Here is a 19,414-nt window from a genome sequence, read left to right as displayed (position 1 = left end):
TTATGTCTACTTTATATATATATATATATTGATGTTTACTTTTATATTAATAAAATACTCATATTTCTTATGAAAAAATATAAAAACTGTTATGCGGCGGTGATCTCTGCTATTAAAAAAGATGTAAACTGATTGAAGGAAGTATTATGGTAAAATTGATATCATGATTTTGGAACTGAGTCAAGATATAGTAATTATATATGTGTACTGATTTAGATTATAAATATGATTTCTTTGTAGATGATGATGTACCTACCAGTCTTCACGATTAGTTAAAAATAAAATCTCCTCACTTTGTAAAAGAATAGAAACCACTTCTGATTAAGAAAGCAAGTTAAAATAAAAAAAAAAAAAAAAACATCTCTCTTTGTTTCAGGTGAATAATAAAAACCTGTAATTGAATCTTCAACCATTAATATGTATAAGCAAAACTAGCACAGTTTTCTTAATAATTATTGTGGGATGAATATTCTTAAGCTAAAAGAACTCCTGCATCAGAATTGTTTTCAGTTTACACATGCAGGCATATATATATATATATATATATATATATGTAAGCCTCACAGAATATGTCAACTAAGCATGGAAAGATCCACAGTCAACATTGAGTAACAAATCTATTTTAATGGCCACCAGATACATTTACAAGCCAGAAAAAGTAAAAAAGAAAAAAAAGAATCAACCCTGGAAAGTGGAAGTGGTCTGAACAGAGGTCTCAAATGGACCTTTCCACCTTTTTTATATATGTCAAGTAGAAGAAATATAGCAATGGCTAATATATACAAATATGTAATGTAATTGTTTATGTCTCAGAATAATTCAATATATCAAACTTTGAAATGTTCTAATAAAACCTTCACCCATTTGTCTGCCTTCAATTTATAATAAATGATTTTTTCACTTTTTGGTGGAGTTTTAAAGCTGTCCTCAATTTAGCTTCATTTATAAAATTCCCCACTTGCTGCCTTTTTGAAATTAATAACTTAGTCTTGTGTAGTGCCTAAATGAACCTTGGAGAATTGACTTTATAATAAAACTTATTGAATATTTTTCTTTTCTAAATTTATAATATATATTTTATTTTAAGTTAGCCCTATAAATTTTGTTGCTTTACTTAGAGCTGAGTTTCCTCAGTCAAAGCTTAATTGTTAAAAAAGAAAGAAAAACATAAAATTCTATTAAATATTAATGATATATAAAAAATTAAATAATATATCAATTATTTAATTTTAAAATATAAAACATTTATATACATATCCGTTACTATAAGGAAATAACATATTATTACTATGTAATTATTTTAATGTTTATGAATGGATACGTTGCTGTGTTAGGTGGGGAAGCTGAAATTATTAGTGGCTAAAAAGGGATTATTTTAAGGGTTAGGAACCAAATCTCTCGAATATATAAAAAAGAAATATATATATATATATATAATGCAAAAAGCTGGTAAATATATGACAAAAATCCCCAGTTTAACCCGACGGCAAGTGGCTCCGTTGTCCGTTTGGAAGCATGAATGGGTCCTACTCCTATTTATTATCTCTAAACAAAATGACTCCGACACCCCTCCAAACATTAGCTGGCATCTCCTAATATCTTTCATTGATTCCCAATATAACCCTTTTCAATTTCTTTTTTTACCGGTGTAGATATAGTTAAATAAAAACGTTTTTATATAAAATTGAGAATATACATTATTATATTTAATCTTCCATATTAAATATCTAACCACCAGAAAATAAAATAAAATAAATAATAATAAAGCGTAGGGAATAACATAGATAATCCCCTGCCTGCCCATAGGGCTGCCCAAGCTACGCTTGAAATCCTCATCTGTAGGAGAAGAATGGAGAGCTCCTCGTCCATGGTGATAAATGTGTCAAGCTTAATTTTAGATTTTCATTTTTCTTTCCAAGTGAAACCTAAGAAACCCTTTCCTCTGCTTTTAAATGTTGACCTTCATTACAAAAAGAGTTATACAAAAAATTATTTAAATTTTTTTATTACCTCATTCAAAATGTCAATAATTAATTTTAATTTTATAACAGGTCAATTGTCGAGCTTTCTATTATGATCTAATTATTTTCTGTAAAATTTATTAATGTTGTATAATATTAATTTATCGATAAATTAATATTATACAATTAAATATGTTGATATCATTTATTAACACAAAATTGAGTTTTATATTTTTGTAATTCTTTTAATATTTTAACATTAAATCAATGAATATCACTGAAATATATAATATATCATTAAATGAAATATATATTAATTTGTAGATATAGTAAAAATTATACTAAATGAATTAATTTATATATAAATAAATATCAATAAAAATTATTGTATTTATATAAAATAAGCTAAAGACATATTAAATTTTAATTAAATTATACTAACATATATTAAATAAATTTTAAAATACTCAACATCTCATTTTTTTTTGTCTCATCTATTACCCATCTAATATGGTATTTAATAATTTTATAAAATTACTTTTTATTTTAAAATATTAATAAATAATTTTATAAAAATATTAAATACCACATCACATGAGCAAGAAATTAAATAAAAAAAATGTGAGTTATATAACATTATTCAAATTTTCTAAAATCCACTATTATATATTGATGGAGAATGTATAAGCTTATAGGTACCATAAAATATGAAATTTTTTATCTAGGTTTGATGTATATATTTTCATTTGTATATCAAACCGATGATAATCGACACATATTTATTAATTTTATATAATAAAATATATGTCAATAATTAAATATTAAAAAATAAAAAATTTATTTATGTGTCATTCTTTTAATAGTTATAATATATACATTAAATCAAAATATAAGTAATATAATATATTTTCTAAATTTTGTGGAAGCCCTAGAAGAACATTTACTTAGTAGGCAGTGGATAATGATTTATTTATTTTTCCATTCACATAAATTGGGAAAGATGAGGTTAGAATTCTAGCCGCGTGAAATATAAAAGGAAAAAGCCAAAAGAATCAAGTTGTAAGTTGCTCTTCCATTGGAAGACAACCCTAATCATTGACTAAACCTTCCTTGATTTTCTTCTCGGCACAATTTATCAAGTATAACAAAAATCCCAGAGGTCAAACTTTCTCATTAAATTTGCTTTTGGAAAGAGAGATTTTCAGTAATGTATTATTGTTTTTATAATAAATATAAAAATTATTATTTTTATTGGACTCGAATAATAATTTTGATTATTAATGGCTCTTATTAATTTAATATGACTTTCTTAAATTTAGTAATACTATATACAAATTTTAAAACTTTATAATTTAAAATATAAATTAAACATGTGGTAAAATTTTAATTATATAGCGCCAGAGCTACCACACGTAAAAGTCATTATAATTAATTTCTTTTGCGGTCAATAACTATGATATTTTAGTACATAGGTAAAAGTATTTAGATTTTTACTCATAAACACTGATAAAAGAAATTGCAAAAATTATAAAAAGATCTTTTATAGTTAACTGCCTTTTTTTATCTTCATTAAATTTCAATAATAGAGTATTTTTTTTTTGAAGTGATCTATTATCAAATTACTATTAAATTATAAATAATTAACTGTTTATTTTAATTTATTAATTTAATTAATAGACTATATTAATAAAATTTTATAAATTATATTAATTTAAAATTTTAGAAGTGTTATGATATTAAAATAAAAAATAAAAATGAAACTATAAATCTTAAAATGATAAATGATAACTGGGTCTAAAAACAATAATTTTAGAGCTTTAGATGAAGAAGCTTTTTTTCTTAAACCAAATTTAAAATGTTACCTGATAAAAAAGAAAGAAAAAGATTGCCATCAAATTAACTTTTTTAGTACTAACGACAACTAAAATGGCCATCTAAATAAAGTTTGTTCATTTATTGCAGGAAACAATAATAATCAAGATTTAGGAAAGAAGGAAGAAGGAAAGAAACTCTTGGTCTCTGAAATACTTCTGTATATATCATCTCTACATTCTTCTTCACATAATATTACAATTACATGAAAGACCCAAGAACAATTTTCATAAATATTTGCACTAATCAACAGAAGAAGCATTGTGATTCTTGAAGAAGAATTATCAAGATGAAGTTTGGAAAAGAATTCGCAGCACAAATGGTGCAGGAATGGCAACAAGCGTACATGGACTATAACTATCTCAAAACAATCTTGAAAGATGTATTGCGTTTCAAGCAAAGAAACACAGTACTATCTCCCATGGCAACAGCTGCAAATTCAACCTCCTCTCCTTTGAAGAGAAGGGTATCTCTCTATAGAGCTTTCAGTGGCCTAACAAGCCGGTATAGATCAGGTTCTCCAAGAAAATGTAGTGGCAGTGAAGATGAAGTGATACTAATTAATCCAGTAGAAGATCAAGAAGGCGGGGAAGGTCAATACCAGACCATGTTTCTTAATGCAACAGATGAAGGAGGAGAGTATGAACTTGTGTTCTTTAGAAAACTTGATGACGAGTTTAATAAAGTTGTTGAGCATTACAAGAATAAAGTTCAGGAAGCTATGGCTGAGGCTGATGATTTGAGCAGACAAATGGATGCTCTAATCGCGCTAAGAATTAAGGTAGAGAATCCTGTGCTAGGAGGAGCTGATATCAATGGAATTCCTTCTGTTTCAGCAACAGTTGTTCATCCCATAAATGGTAGAAATACAGGTCAGGAAAGAACTCCCAGTTGTAGATTACTGGTATTCTTTTTTATGTCTTTTGATTTTGAGGAAATGGTCTCAGATGTTGTAGTTCAATTTTCCATTTTAAGGATGGTCGTGTATGGAAGTGATTGAAGAAGTTGAGATGAGCAATGAAGTGAATTCAAATGATGATAAGAGAGGCAGCGACGATGAGAACTCTGCGTCTGGTAGCCAGAAGAAAGCTACTGGACGCCATAATAGTATTGAGGGCTTTAAGCCGGCTTCATTAGAAGTTCTTGATCATGTAAAAATCAATGTTGAACCTGAAACTCCAGTCTCAACAATGAAGAATATCATCTCGAGTTCGAAAGCAGATCTGTCCTACAGCAAGAAAGAATTAAGGAAGGCAGAGGAACTCATAACTCGAGCTTTTATCGCATTCTATCAGAAGCTTCGACTTCTGAAAAGTTACTGGTAATGCGCCTCTAGAGTTCCTCCTCTTCTCTTTCAGAATTGATTATTTCAGGTTTTATTAGTATTTGCCAATTGCTTCATTGAATGATCTTGCAGTTTCTTGAACCAATTAGCATTCTTCAAGATTATGAAAAAATATGACAAGGTACTGTGTCTCCTAATTGTAAATAATAAGCTCTCAACTGCAGGTTTGGATCGAAATATATGTACTAATTAGTCTTATTTCAGATTACTTCAAGAAATGCATCGAAAGCTTACCTAAAAATGGTGGATAATTCTTATCTTGGAAGCTCTGTAGAGGTCAGTAAGCTCATGGAAAGAGTGGAGGCCACATACATTAAACATTTTGCAAATGGGAACCGTAGTAAAGGAATGAGTATTTTGAGACCAAAAACTAAAAGGGAAAAGCATAGAATTACATTCTCGCTGGGTAAGATCCGTATGCAACATTAACATTCAAATTTTGAACATTCAGCCTTGATGTTAACAGTACTGGAAAGAATTCGCAGAACCCTCCAGTTTTATCATCAGGTCATGTTGCTTCTATACTGCAGGTTTCTTCTCTGGTTGCACAGCAGCACTTCTGATAGCACTTGTTATTATTATACATGCAAGAAATGTTCTTAATAGTAATGGAGGTCCAAAATATATGGAGAACATGTTTCCACTTTACTCGTAAGTACATAATTTCATAAGCAAACTTCACTTTTCCAATTTGGTTTTCTAATTCTTATTTTTATTCTTATTGCAGATTTTTTGGATTCATAGTCCTGCATATGCTCTTGTATTCTGCCAACATATACTTTTGGAAGCGTTACCGGATCAATTATGCTTTCATATTTGGGTTCAAACAAGGAACAGAATTGGGTTATAGAGAAGTCTTTCTTTTAAGTTCATGTCTGGCAGTACTAACGTTGGGCAGTATCCTCTCAAATTTGGATATGGAGATGGATAAAAGAACACAAAGCTTTCAAGCAATTACTGAATTAGTCCCATTGGGCTTACTCATTGTAATCTTCTATACTCATTCCCTGATTCATCATTTCAGTTTGATCAAAATGATAATACTTTCCTGTCAGGCCTAAACTTTGGTTTTAATGCAGCTTGTGCTTCTTATAACATTCTGTCCTTTCAATATCATATACCGGTCAAGTCGCTTCTTCTTGATTCAATGTGCTTTTCATTGTATGCTTGCTCCTCTTTATAAGGTAAGAGACTAAAGTTTTTGAAACTCAAACTCAGAACAGTTGATTTCAATAAGAAAAAGAAATCTCAGCTTTGTTCTTGTTATCTCTGTAGGTTACCCTCCCGGATTTTTTCTTGGCAGATCAACTTACTAGCCAGGTAAGGAATTCTAGCACAATTCTTCTGTTGTTTACAAGTTTGATAAACTTCATTTTCAGCTAGTTTGCGAATAACACATTTGTTACTCACAATATAACCACCACATTAACTGTATATGTTTCAGGTGCAAGCTTTCAGAAATTTAGAATTCTATGTTTGCTACTATGTCTGGGGAGATTTCAGAAAGAGAGAAAACACTTGCAGAGGAAGTAAAGTTTTCGAAGCCTTTTACTTTGTTGTAGCAATGATTCCATACTGGACTCGTTTCCTCCAGGTATATAATTTTATTTCAGCAATGCTCATACCATAGCAGCAGCTTTCTTTTTTATAGTTGTTTCCTCATTTGTTAACAAAGTTATAATGTCTCAGTGTCTTCGTCGGTTGTTCGAAGAGAAAGATTCAATGCACTTGTTCAATTCAATAAAATACTTCTTAATAGTCACTGCGGTTGCCATGAGGACACTGTATGAGTTGAGAAGGGGAATGTTCTGGAAGATTTTTGCAGCAGCAACTTCAGGTACTGCAACCATTATTGCTACATATTGGGACATTGTAATAGACTGGGGTCTTCTGTGCCGAAATTCAAGAAATCCATGGTTGAGAGATAAGCTAGTTATATCAAACAAAAGTGTTTACTTTGGAGCAATGGTAAGAAAATATGTTGTGATTTTTTGCATAGTCTTATATTTTCCTTCGCTATTAGTCTCTATCTTATATAGTTATATGTCCGGTTATGCGTGCACGCTCTTGTTGTGCAAAAAATGCAATTGCTTAAGCTTTCCTAAGTAACAATGACTTGTGATTAATGTGGCAGGGGTTGAATATTGTGTTAAGACTTGCTTGGATGCAGACAGTGTTGGGTTTTACAGAGGCACCTTTCTTGCATAGGACAGCCTTAACTGCAATTGTTGCTTGCTTGGAGATAATTCGGCGTGGCATCTGGAATTTCTTCAGGTACAAATACTCTTCCAAATATTAAAAAAAGTTCATGTGTTTGCTGTCAAAAACTCAAAATTCAACAGCAGGTGGCCTAATTTCTTACATATAGGTGGAAGATTGAGATGGACTGGAATGATTATAAACCAATAAAAACATGCAGCATTAAGAAAGTATTAGTTTATGTGAAAACATGGATTTTAAGTTGATAGAGAAGTTGGAATTTATGATCGACAATAATGTTGAATTGTATTGAACAGGCTGGAGAATGAGCACTTGAACAATGTTGGCAAGTATAGGGCATTTAAGTCAGTACCCTTACCCTTCTCCTACGAAGATGATGATGAAGTCAAGAGTGTGTGATCAAGAAGAAAAACCATCAAATTTGCCCCCAAAAGTTGTTTTGTTTCTCTTCTCCATTGTTTTTAATCATTTTTTTATTAAATTTACTGAGTGAAAGTGAAATGTAAGATTACAGAAGAAGTAGAGAAAAGGAAAGAAAAGCTAAATCATACGATCGCAAACACAGGAACATTTGTCTGTATCTGTGAGAAATGAAAGGAGAATAGTGGCATTGCCAAGTTCAATCCTTTGTGCTAACTTGGAGGCAAGCGAATGTTTTAACTTCAGAAAATCAGATTCTTGTTACTCCTAAGATGAACAGCCAATGAAAATATACCCAATTCAAATGTTAAGACATGATTTCATCTACTTGATTCCTTGAACCAAATAATGTCAGAACCCGTTATGGCAACAGTGAATAAGAATGACCTTCAAAAGTGATGAAAGGGACAGTCTCCTAACACCCATCTAAAGCTATATCAAACCCCGAATAACAGCCTGTTTGATAATTTTAACTTAAAAACAAATCAGAATAACATGCTTTACTCCTAGATTCATCCACCAGCCTGAATTTCTAATTTGGTGGGGCAAAATACACATACAAAAAAGTGTTCTTAGCAGTCATTTGTTCTGAAATTTCGAACCAACAGGCTTGAGGAAAAAAACAGAAGGAATGACATTAATATGCTTCCAAAACAAAATTATCCAAGCCAACAAAAAACACCACGACTTTTATAACTAACAGGTTTTAACCATTTGTCAACTAGTGATACAAACAGCTACAGTAGACATGTTATTCAGTTTCTAAAAGTTTGACAGTAACCCTTTGTTTCATAAAAAGGAAAGAAGATAAAAGATGTGGCATTGTAGAGCTACTAATATAAAAGCTGTTAGACAGAATGCACATCATCTTTATCAGATTCTTCGCCATGATGTAGTGTGGATAAAGAATTTGAAGCTGAGTTTTCAGCTGTTACAGCGCCATTATTTTCATCATCTTGGTTCTTGAAGAGAGATGAGAATGACAGTGGATTGTAGGTGGAGCTTGCTTTTTGAAGGCCTCGTATGGCTTTCATTGCAGCAAGTGTGCTGCGGTATATATCTATAGTATCATCCCCAAGAGCTGATGAGCCCTCAGATGCCATATTTACTGAGTTATTCAGTGGTGGATTTGACTGCTTTTCTGTGGAATTATTAGATTCGATGACTTCTGCCTGCAATGGAAACAGGAGCTCAAGATTTGCCTCGCATTCATGGACTAGCCTTGTTAGGGGTTCTGTTGTAAAAAAGGGCTGATGAAGAGCAAGCTGGGTAAAAGGTAGACACAACAATTCTCCTGTCCGTTTATCATACTTCTTTAAAATCTTCACTAGACCTATCAAAGCAGAAAATGAGTATTGTTTTAGGAACAAGTAAGAAACCATATTTTACTGACTGATATTCGATGGAGGAATATAAGATTACTTGTGTAGTCACTTTACCTGTAATTTTTAACTAGGTAGCTAAAATTTTTGAGAAGCACCATCTCCCCAGGAAAAGTGAGAAAGCCCTTAACCACACAAGTCAGATGTAGAAGGGAAAAATAAATTAAGTAGCTAGAATACCTGCAAAGTTTAAGGAGCTATAATTTTTGAGAAGCACCATCTCCCCATGAATGGTAACCAAATCTTTACGAATGTCCATCATTTCTTCACTGAATTCACTTTCTGATGTAAAAACTCCATTCATGCTGCTCTGTTCTTTTAGACACTCGATTCTTTCCTTCAGCTCCTGATATAATTGCATGAAGCCACAGAATTGGTATTACAACTTGCAACTAGGAGTTAAATACACTACAGAAAAAGCAAACCACAACAACATAGAAGTTATGCGGTTTGACCAATGGGCATCTTCCCATAGGCAAAGGTTGTGAAAATATTTAATAGGAAAATAAGAGAATACAGGCTGTTCCACGAGCCTCAACCTCAATCCAACTTACGTTTGAAAAAACTAGAACAATTTGCACAAAGTTAACCCCATTTGGACCATGAACGTAACTTTTATTCTACAGTTGGCATACTATAGCAGCACAGCATTCTACTGATTAAATTCAAGATTTTCCTAACAACTTGATAGATACTTGCCATACTGACTAAAATGAAACATAAAACATTGCAAAGGATTCTGCATATTAATTTGGGCTCTTATAACAAGATTTTCTAGCCAAGCAATTAACCAATATGCAAACAATTCAAAACTTCAGGCAACAATCTCAAGAAAGAGCATGTATGACAAATTAGGTGATCTATACTCATGTGCAAAACATCAAGTTCTTTGCTTAAAAATCAGCACATTTAGCCGATAATGATCTCATGTATGGCACCCAAGAGTGTGATGATAAGTGAGTTCATTATACTTGTCATAGAAGGAGGATTCACATGAAATAGAGGGGAAGAGAGGGAGGTGGATGGAGATGTGGTAGTTTGATGGGTGAGGGAGGGAAGGGGCCGGAGGAGCTAGATTTCAAAACTGAAGTCCACAGCAGATACAATCTTGTTGAAGATCGTCTTGGTTCTAGGATAACTTTTCCTGCCTCCAGAACCAGTCCCAAGAAGGTAAATGAACAAACAAGACCCTGATGCATCACATTTGCCAACCATTTACATGACCTAATGATGCCCAAGGATGATTATCTAAATCTCTTCTTACTTAAGCCAATTTCATTGAGAGGAAAGAAGAGTTGCAACACCCCACAAACTCTACCAATTACTGTGCTATTCACAAATAAACCTTATCATCTATTTGGTTCCTCGTGTAAAATCTTTTAAATTGGAGACCATAACCGGCTCGGACGGACATCGAGACCATTGAATAAAGGGTTTTTTGGCATTAAGGCCGGAAAAGTGTTTTTCCGAACTTAATTTTTATTTTATAATTTTGAGTTTTGAGAGTTGTTTTTGCAAAAAGTAGGTAAATTGATGTTTTTCTCAAAAGCAGGTTTGAGAAAACAGTTTATAAAAAAATTTAAAAATCCATAAATTAAATAAAAAAAATTCTAAACATGTTTTTGCAATGCCCAGCAGCAATCTCAAACACATCTTAAACGGTCTAACAAGACATTTTCATGTTTTTATACCTTTGTCTCCGAACCTAATGGAACCCAATAAATAAATGGAAAACTTTAAGAATACATGTTATTTCGCACTAGAAAAAGGCATGCTGCTCTGTCAATAGGTCCCAGAAGCTTTGCTCATTTGAGTCCCGATGGAATTATAGGCTCATTAAAGTCACTCAAAACTCATTTGAGGCTACATCAAGTACTATAAGGAAATTTGAAGCTGGCACCACTTCAAGCAATATGACCAATGGCTTGACAAGGTTTAGTTGTGAGAGAAAGATAATCCAGAAGAAATCATAATCAACCAAGCAACACTTATAAAGCTTATGGATAGATATGAAAATTTCTGTTTCAGAGACTCCAGTTGAGCATAACAAGTCCAATAAACCCATAACTCCCAGCTGTTATACCTATTTGTCTGTCTAGAACTATAACCACATCTTTTGCTAGGATTCCCTGTATTTTGTGACTGTGTCTTCATACTTTCGCATCCACCATCTGCTCAATCTCATAGCAGTTTCAGGACAGGATACTTCTCATCACTGGTTTAGTGAATTTTCTCCAAATGCAATGGCAAAATCATCTAATCTAATTGTCTAAAATCTCTATCACGAGTTGCGCTTTGCATAAGTGAACTTGTTGCTAAATTTTAGCTACCATACATTTTTTACGTTCTCATTTCAGCCTCATCAATTTCTTATGTGATTGTTCTCCAAGCAGCTGACTATTAGTGGCTTCAAAACTATAATCGTTTTTTTGTATATCTTTCTTTGTTTCAGCAGGTTCTCTAAACCCCACTATGCTCAAAAACCATTCTCAATTTTTTTTATCCTCTTTTAGTCATATTCGGAAATCCTCTTCTGTTTCCACTCCTATGGCTACAATGACTTAGTACATTATACAAGTAGAACTAGAGAAAGCCACCTCCAAATATCACTCTCCTTCAAATTAATGGCGTCTAGTTCTTCTTTGGCCTTTCTTATTCTTTTATCAACCCTACCAAAAACTTTGAAATTCAAGGCTTTTAGTGCAGCTTTGACAAATCGAAGCTTTTGGGTACCTGCAACATGGGGTTCCCCTGTAATTTAGTTTGCCATAATTTCTTCAATTCTTTTACTGCCAACTTCATAACCATATCCAAGATTTTATTACTAATTAACACAATAATCTCAAGACTATATAGAAGTACAAACACACACACACACACAAGACCTTATTCAAGCTACAACCTTTTTTACTCATGCATGCCTCTTCTACTTTGTCCTAATAACATATCATGACAAGCTAACGGTCCTTCCATAACTCGCACTAAATAAAATTTAAGAATATAACTTAGAAGTTACCCAAAAAAGTAAGAACTCATATAAAAACAAAGAAATACAAAAGGAAATTGGAAAATATATAAATATCTACATACATACATACATACATACATATAGGCATGGTAAATAGAAAGCAGTGATATCAAATAGAAAAAGAACCTGAAAACGGATAATAAATTCTTCCTCTTTATCGACATAAAAATCATTGAACTTATCAAGCTCTTCATTTAAAATTCGAATGAACCAATCTTGAAGTAACAGCAAGGACCTGTTTGCACCAGTCTCAGGATTATGATGATCACCATCAAGGCCATCAATACCATCAATAGGGAAGAGCTGTTGATGCTGGAGCAAGAAACTCGGGTCAAAGGATAAAGAAGCAGCAGATGTTGCAGGGAACTGCTTTAGAAGTTTCTTGAGAGGCTTGTAGCAAAGAAACTTGTCCCTCCATTCAGGAAGGGTTTCCTCTAGATGGGTCTTGAACTCTTTCCCAAACTTCATTGCCTTTTTTTGATTTCCTGAATTTATTTTTTTTCCTTTGGCTTTCTCTTAATTTGTTTCCTTTCCTTGATTATCCCTATAAATTGTAGTTAGCTGTGGTGTTTTTTGTCTGTGTATATAGAGATTGACAAGAAAAGAAATAGGATAGGAATGTAAAAGGGTAAGGAAGAATTTGGAATCTAAGGAAGTGGGTGTGTGGATAGGGTATCAATTTTAACAAAATGAGTTCAGATGCAGGCCTTGGCATGCCATTTTGGCATATATCAGTATCATTCTCGGATTGAATTGGCATCGCTCTTTTCCCTTTTCCTCTGTATTTGAGTATCCTTTTCTTTCTTAATATTTTATTGTTTTATTGTCAATTGGTTATTTAAAAGGCTCTCTCATTTTGCAAGTGGAAATTGATAACGAGAAAAATGGAAAGAAAAGAAATAAGGTTGAAGTAGGTCCTTAAATTTTGAAATGGAGCTAAATAGACTCTTTTAATTTTTCTTTTGATTATTTTATCCTAAAATTTACTATTTTTAATTCAACTCAATGCTTTGTTTTGTTGTAGGAAATTCTGGTTTTGTTGACGTCGTTGTTATTCTTGTTGCTTTTGTTATCGTTTATTGTGGTGGTGAGCGGTAATGGCAGGCTGTAGAAGGCACCAATGAAGACCACGACAGTAATAGTTGTAATAGTGGGGATGGCCGATGGAGTTTTCTTTATAGGGATTATTTCTTAATTATGTATTTCAATTGTTTTTAAATTATAGATCACTTAGAAAATATTTGCGCTAAAATATTAATAGAGGTTGGCTCTTATTCTCATTCAGGAATTAAATTGTGCTAAAATATTAAAATCTTGAGCTAAATGATTCCATCTTATTTAAGAAAAAAACAAACAAAAGAAAGAAACTATTTCTTGTATCTTTAGCAGAGGATATTAGTAATGGAGTTAATAAGAAAAAGAAAAGGGAAGAAGAAAGGAAAAGAAAGAAAAGGAACACCCAAATTCAAATACTAAGGGATGCAAGGGTACACGAGTCCAATTTTAGGAGAAAATATAAAATGTGATTTATAGAGAATTACCACAAATTATACGTGGCTCATCAAAGTTTTATTTTTATTATTTAAATGCTGCTACTAACATTATCTTTTGTAAATAAAATAAAATAAATGAAGATAGATTTTAAAAGATGAGGTAGAATTTTTAATTTTATTTACCGTAAATGAAAATTTTAGAAGATAGTATAAACATCCTCGATTCATCAATTTAGTGAGTTTGATTTTAAAAGATATTGAAAGATTTTATCTTTTAATTATTTTCTAATTATTACTTTCTTCTATAAGAGTAGTTAAATACTAGACAAAAAAATAAATGCTTCTTTGAATTTGTATCTCGTCCTCAAATGAGTTCAATTTTAATCATTTTAGCAAATAAATTCATGATTTTAATTTGAAATCTAAACAGATTTAAATTTTGATTAAAACTGATAAAATTGAAAACACTCATGCTTATGATTTTTTTAAAAATTTGAATCTATTTAATTTTTAAATAGAAGTTTTTATAAATGGCAGTCGAGTACTTATGGATATCCAACCAAACTAATAAGACGGATTTGAATAACAACAAACAGATTTATGACAGATTTAAAATTTAAATTTACTATCTATATCGGATTCGGATCAGGTTCATATTTGAACCCGCATGCATCCGTTACGCAAACTCAATTATGTTAAAAATTATTATATTTTTATTATTTATAGTATTATTTTAAATTTTACTAAATTTATATTTGAATCATATTAATATATTAAAAATTTAATATTAAATATTTAGATTTAACTAGTTTATAAGTATTTTTTGTTTACATTAATTTTCGTTAATATATTTTAGAAGTTATTTACTGTAAACAGGCCAGTAAACGAATACCCATCTAATTACCTGAATATTTATATAAATAGGTAGGATATCCACTGATTATTTAAATATTTATAAATATATTTAAAATTATTTAATTTAAACAGATTTTAATCAGGTTCGGATAATATGTCGGTATTTCTATTTGAGTTTAAAACGGGTTCGATAAAAAAAGGTAATTTCTTAAACGAATTTGGAATGAGTCCAAATACTTATATTTCAATCAATTTTAGATTCAAATATCTTTAAATGAGTAAATATACTCCCAATATTCATTCCTAGAAATTCTCAACTTACTTATTGAAATAGTTAAGATTGGACTTATTTGGCCTGGAGCTTCAAGATGATATTTGACCTTTTATCCATTAGAAATTTTAAGAATTTATAAAATCCATGGTTAAAAGATTAAAAAATAAAAAATAAAAAAGGGCTCAAAAAGACTTTAAAACCCTCTAACCAAACAGATGGTAAGAAAGTAAGACTTGCATTTGGTGGTGCGTTAGCCTTTTAGTTGGCGATTTTAAGATTACGCTCGACGACCATTGGCACTTGAAGAAAAGAATATTTATTTACACCTATCAAATATAGAAAATACAAACCAATTCAGTTTTCCACAAGGACAAAAATACATGTAAATGAACACATTCGGTAACTTGCAATCAAAGTAATTAGGTTCCATTTGGCTGGCAAAAGCAAGATAGACATAGTCACGTTGGTAACACAGTAGAACATATAGAATAAAAATTGCTTTCTTTCTGGGACCTATTAAACAACCTCTCTTTCTCTCTATCTACCTATCATGTACCCAATTTAAGGTTTCATTTTAGGCGGCTATTGATGACATATTCCACTAGCAGCCACCCCGGTGACTATTTCCGCCTCTATTTTATAATTATGCATTCTATTTTTCTTTTTTAAGTTTTGTTTTGTGCTCTGTTACTCCTTGTTGGGTACACTGCTGAATCTTTTTAATAGTGTTTTGTTGTAGGGCTTTTTGTGTCTAGCTTATATCAAATCTAAAAGTGCACAGACAAGTCTGTTGATGTCTTTTTGGAGTTCATCGGTTGACGGATATGGATAGGAGAGAGGAAGAGCTGTTAGGTTCCTGTGCAGCATGGGTAGCAACTGCTCCACTCCATCATCGTAGGAGATATGAGGTGGTTAGGTTTTTGATGTTACATCGGATTATTTTCATTTTTGTTTACTTTTGGTAATTGTGCTTCATCGATCTCAACCCTGTGCTTCTGGTGGTGAGGGTTGAGGACTCCAGGTGCTTTAGAAGGATAGGGATGGTGGCTTGTAGCTTTTGATGTCGATGGAACTCATGGTAAAGGAGAAAAATGCTTTTAGAGATAAGATTTTTAATCATATACATGGGCGTTTTTTCATTTTTTTTAGACCATGGAATCGTTTGTAATCGACTACTTTTTAGAAATATAAGAAAATCATTAAAAAAAAAATATCATTTTCTTCTTAAAAAATAATTTTTTTTATTTTTGTCAAATTTACAGTATTCTTTTTTTAGTTATTTTTTGATTATTTTCTATTGTTTCAGTTTTTTCAATTATTTTTTCAAAAAGTACCAAATATCAACAAAATCGAAAATTAAAAAATCAAGAAACCGTATTTTTAACAATTGAACACAGTAAGAGCAAAAAAAACATAGATTTGATATCAAAAAAAAAACATGGGTTCTGATATTCTTTTCTTTTATGATTTAGGCTTTAAGCCAAGATTCTTGAATTATTGGTTACTTTGCCCTTATTTTCAGCCCTGTTACTGTGCTGTTTGGATCTTCGGCCTGACACCCTAGAATGCGGTGGATCTTTCTGCTCTATTTTATTGAAAAAATTTCATAAATACAGAAAATGAAAAATACTGCGTACTAAAATTTATTATAAAAATATCTGAATTTTCAAAAATAATATTAAAAATATCTGAATTTTTAGAATAAAGCATAAATCCTAAAAAAAAAATCAACACAAATCCACTAGTTCAAATAAAAAAATACAAATAAATTAATGAAACTTTATTTACATAATTGATTTTAAAACTAAAATCAACTATATTCACAAAAATTAGAAAATAAATGTTAGTTTCATATTTTTAAAATAAAATTATAAACTTCATAAAATTGCTTTAATTTCTTTCATTTTTTTTTAGTCGATTTCCAACCAACATTGAAAAAATCGACATATTTACAAGAGTTTCAAAGATAATTAATCGATCAAAGTTGATTTCAAAAAAATCAAATCTGACAAGAAAAATAGATAAAAAGAAAATCCAAAAATAATATCGATATGTTACACAAGAAAAAATTCAAAAATAAATCAAAAATCAATATCCTGAATAAACATATCTAACATGACTAAAAATAAACAAAAATGCTGATTTGTTGCAAAAAAACAAACCAAAACACGATAAAGTTGAAGGTAAATTATAACATAGTAAAAAACAAACCAAAAAATGAATACTTTGAATAAAAAAATTGATTTGTTGCAAAAATAAAATAAAAATAAACATAAACCAAAGAAAAAAAAAATCAAAATACTAATTATTACTGAAATGAATCAAAAATAACATACTTAAAAGTAAATTATAGCATAACAAAAAATAAACAATAAATAAACCAAATTTTTTATATTTTAAAACAAAATCTGTACAGCAAAAGATAACCAAATATAAGCAAACAAAAAAAATAACAAAAATCAAACATAAATGCATATGGCATGTAATATGACATATGACGTGTCAAATTATTCTACCATCGCAAAAGTAAAGATTATTTCTTTTCTAGAAAAACGCATTATTTAGCCCCTGTACTTTTATATTTTTTGGCTTTCAAGACTTGCATTTTTATTTGGTGAGATTAGAACCTTGTACTTTTATTATTATAAAATGTTAGTCCTTCTATTACAGCGACTAGAACAGAATAAATTTCTGTTAAGTGATATGCCACACCCCTTGCTGATGTATAACATCATGTCCAAGTCATTTTAATTGAATTCCTCCACGTATATAAAAGCTATAAAAGTAAAGCATTAGGGTTTATTTCATCTATTCCCCTCTTCTATATTAGGGTTATTTCATAGCTATAAAATATGGATGGAGAACGAGAAGTACCTATCTGTGGCTGTGGGTATGGAGCTTTTGTTGAGATCTCAAATAGCAATCGCAACCCAGGGGGGAGGTTTTATACCTGTCCTTTCAAAGATGAACAAAAATGTGGTCTTTTTAGCTGGTACAACCGAGAGTATAGTGCTTACCAATTAATGTACATCAATGGGCTGAGGAGGGAGTTAACTGACTTGAGGAGTGAGCAAAACCAAGCTTTGGTTCAAGCAGGTGAAGCACGGGCAGAAGCTGAGGCAATAAGGGAAGCACCGAGTTTAATGCCTAATGAGATCCAGTTGTTGAGGGAAGCATATAAGGAAATGAGATGGGACATTCAGTTTCTTGGTAAAGAACGTTCACAATAAAAATGGAGAATGTGAAAAATCAGTTGAAGGATATTGAAGGACAGTGTGTTGCATTTCAGAAATCTAGGTTTTTATTTCTGATAGGTATTGGTGTAGTTGCAATTCCATTGTTGGTGTAGCATATAATCGTTAGGATGCATATTGCTCAGCATTGCTTAAGAAAGCTTTTTTTATATGAATTTATTAAGAAGCTTTTGTTAAGCAGCTTTTGTAAGAAGCTTTAGTCATGTTTTAGCTTCTAAAATCCTTTAGCAATGTAATGACCCTTCTTGTTTAATGAAAAATATTTGATTAATTCATACTGTTTTGATGAATATCTTCACTTGCAGTTGAAATCAATATCTTCAAACATGAAAATAACTAATTGATCATTATAATGATTGTTCAAACAACACAAAACAATGAAATCACCCAAGTAAGGATCCGAGAAAATATAACCACATTTAGGAGCAGTTCTAATTACTCAAAATAAACATAACAAAAAATAAAGAACAGTTTTGTCTACTCAATAGAAACATAACAATAATAAAGAGCAGTTATGTCTACTCAACACAAACACATAAAAATAAAGAGCAGTTTATGAATTGGTCTCTAATGCATAGGACATTCATGGTTTCCAAGTCGGTTTTGTTGTAGAATTACTCAATCTCCTTAATTTTTCAGATTGCAGTTCATTAGTGGACATAGCAGGAGCTCCTTTCTATTGAAGTTCTCTTACCCTAAATGTAGCATCTAGGTAGTCTATTTGAGCAATGATGATTGCATTAGAAATAACTATTGCAGGTGGTGGAGCAGTTGCCTGTAATTGTGAGATGCCAGTCCTATTGTATTTCTTCTCCTTAGCCTTGTTGCAACCATACAAATGTCTCGGTTTAGATGATATAGTCTGAGACAAGAACAATTGGACATGAACCATAATCTTTCATATCTAAATTAAGTAATAATGAATAATGCAAAGTTAATTAGAACATTACCATTAAGCTTGCAGCCCCTGTCTTCATATTAATATAACAACCTTCACCTATTCATACTCGTTTTCTTCTTTCTATTGGATTAATCTGTACTACCAGCCACAAGTTGACTACTCAAAATAGACTTCTCTTTCTTAAATGGTGTGTTGGGTTATGCAGGTGTAGGTTGACTAGCAGACATACTGCCAATTATAATCCCACCAGGCATAAAGTACTTAACAGTGCAAAAATTTGAAGGAGTTATATTGATTTTGTCTGAAGCTATTGACTCTTTAAAGCATATTTCCTTTATCTTTGCATCTAAACTTGATGAGCCATTTCCTATTCCTTTCCTTTAGTTATTTTTGTACATAAGAAGTCCTT

At 31.2% G+C, this 19,414-nt stretch overlaps 2 protein-coding genes and 1 long non-coding RNA gene across 3 annotated transcripts; 2 read left to right on the top strand and 1 right to left on the bottom strand.

The window, feature by feature from the left end:
• Positions 1 to 3,913: 3,913 nt before the first annotated feature.
• On the top strand, positions 3,914 to 8,021 carry LOC8283420 (phosphate transporter PHO1 homolog 9). Its single transcript, XM_048374180.1, has 12 exons — positions 3,914 to 4,705; positions 4,809 to 5,154; positions 5,251 to 5,299; positions 5,383 to 5,584; positions 5,709 to 5,829; positions 5,906 to 6,164; positions 6,258 to 6,362; positions 6,454 to 6,498; positions 6,623 to 6,772; positions 6,868 to 7,146; positions 7,313 to 7,452; positions 7,695 to 8,021. The coding sequence occupies exons 1-12, from the start codon at positions 4,123 to 4,125 to the stop codon at positions 7,795 to 7,797; spliced, it is 2,382 nt and encodes a 793-aa protein (XP_048230137.1). The 5' UTR covers positions 3,914 to 4,122; the 3' UTR covers positions 7,798 to 8,021.
• Positions 8,022 to 8,477: 456 nt separating this feature from the next.
• Positions 8,478 to 13,042, bottom strand: LOC8283419 (SPX domain-containing protein 4). The gene is made up of 3 exons (XM_002529955.4): positions 12,355 to 13,042; positions 9,381 to 9,546; positions 8,478 to 9,151 (listed from the first exon to the last, which is right to left on the bottom strand). The coding sequence occupies exons 1-3, from the start codon at positions 12,694 to 12,696 to the stop codon at positions 8,667 to 8,669; spliced, it is 993 nt and encodes a 330-aa protein (XP_002530001.1). The 5' UTR covers positions 12,697 to 13,042; the 3' UTR covers positions 8,478 to 8,666.
• Positions 13,043 to 14,667: 1,625 nt separating this feature from the next.
• On the top strand, positions 14,668 to 16,092 carry LOC107262121. Its single transcript, XR_001536012.3, has 2 exons — positions 14,668 to 15,466; positions 15,577 to 16,092. It is a non-coding gene; the product is annotated as an uncharacterized LOC107262121 (long non-coding RNA).
• The last annotated feature ends 3,322 nt before the right edge of the window (positions 16,093 to 19,414 follow it).

This window comes from Ricinus communis, chromosome 5 (genome assembly GCF_019578655.1).
Source record: "Ricinus communis isolate WT05 ecotype wild-type chromosome 5, ASM1957865v1, whole genome shotgun sequence".
NCBI classification, from domain to species: domain Eukaryota; kingdom Viridiplantae; phylum Streptophyta; class Magnoliopsida; order Malpighiales; family Euphorbiaceae; genus Ricinus; species Ricinus communis.
This window is presented reverse-complemented; position numbering and strand designations above follow the sequence as displayed.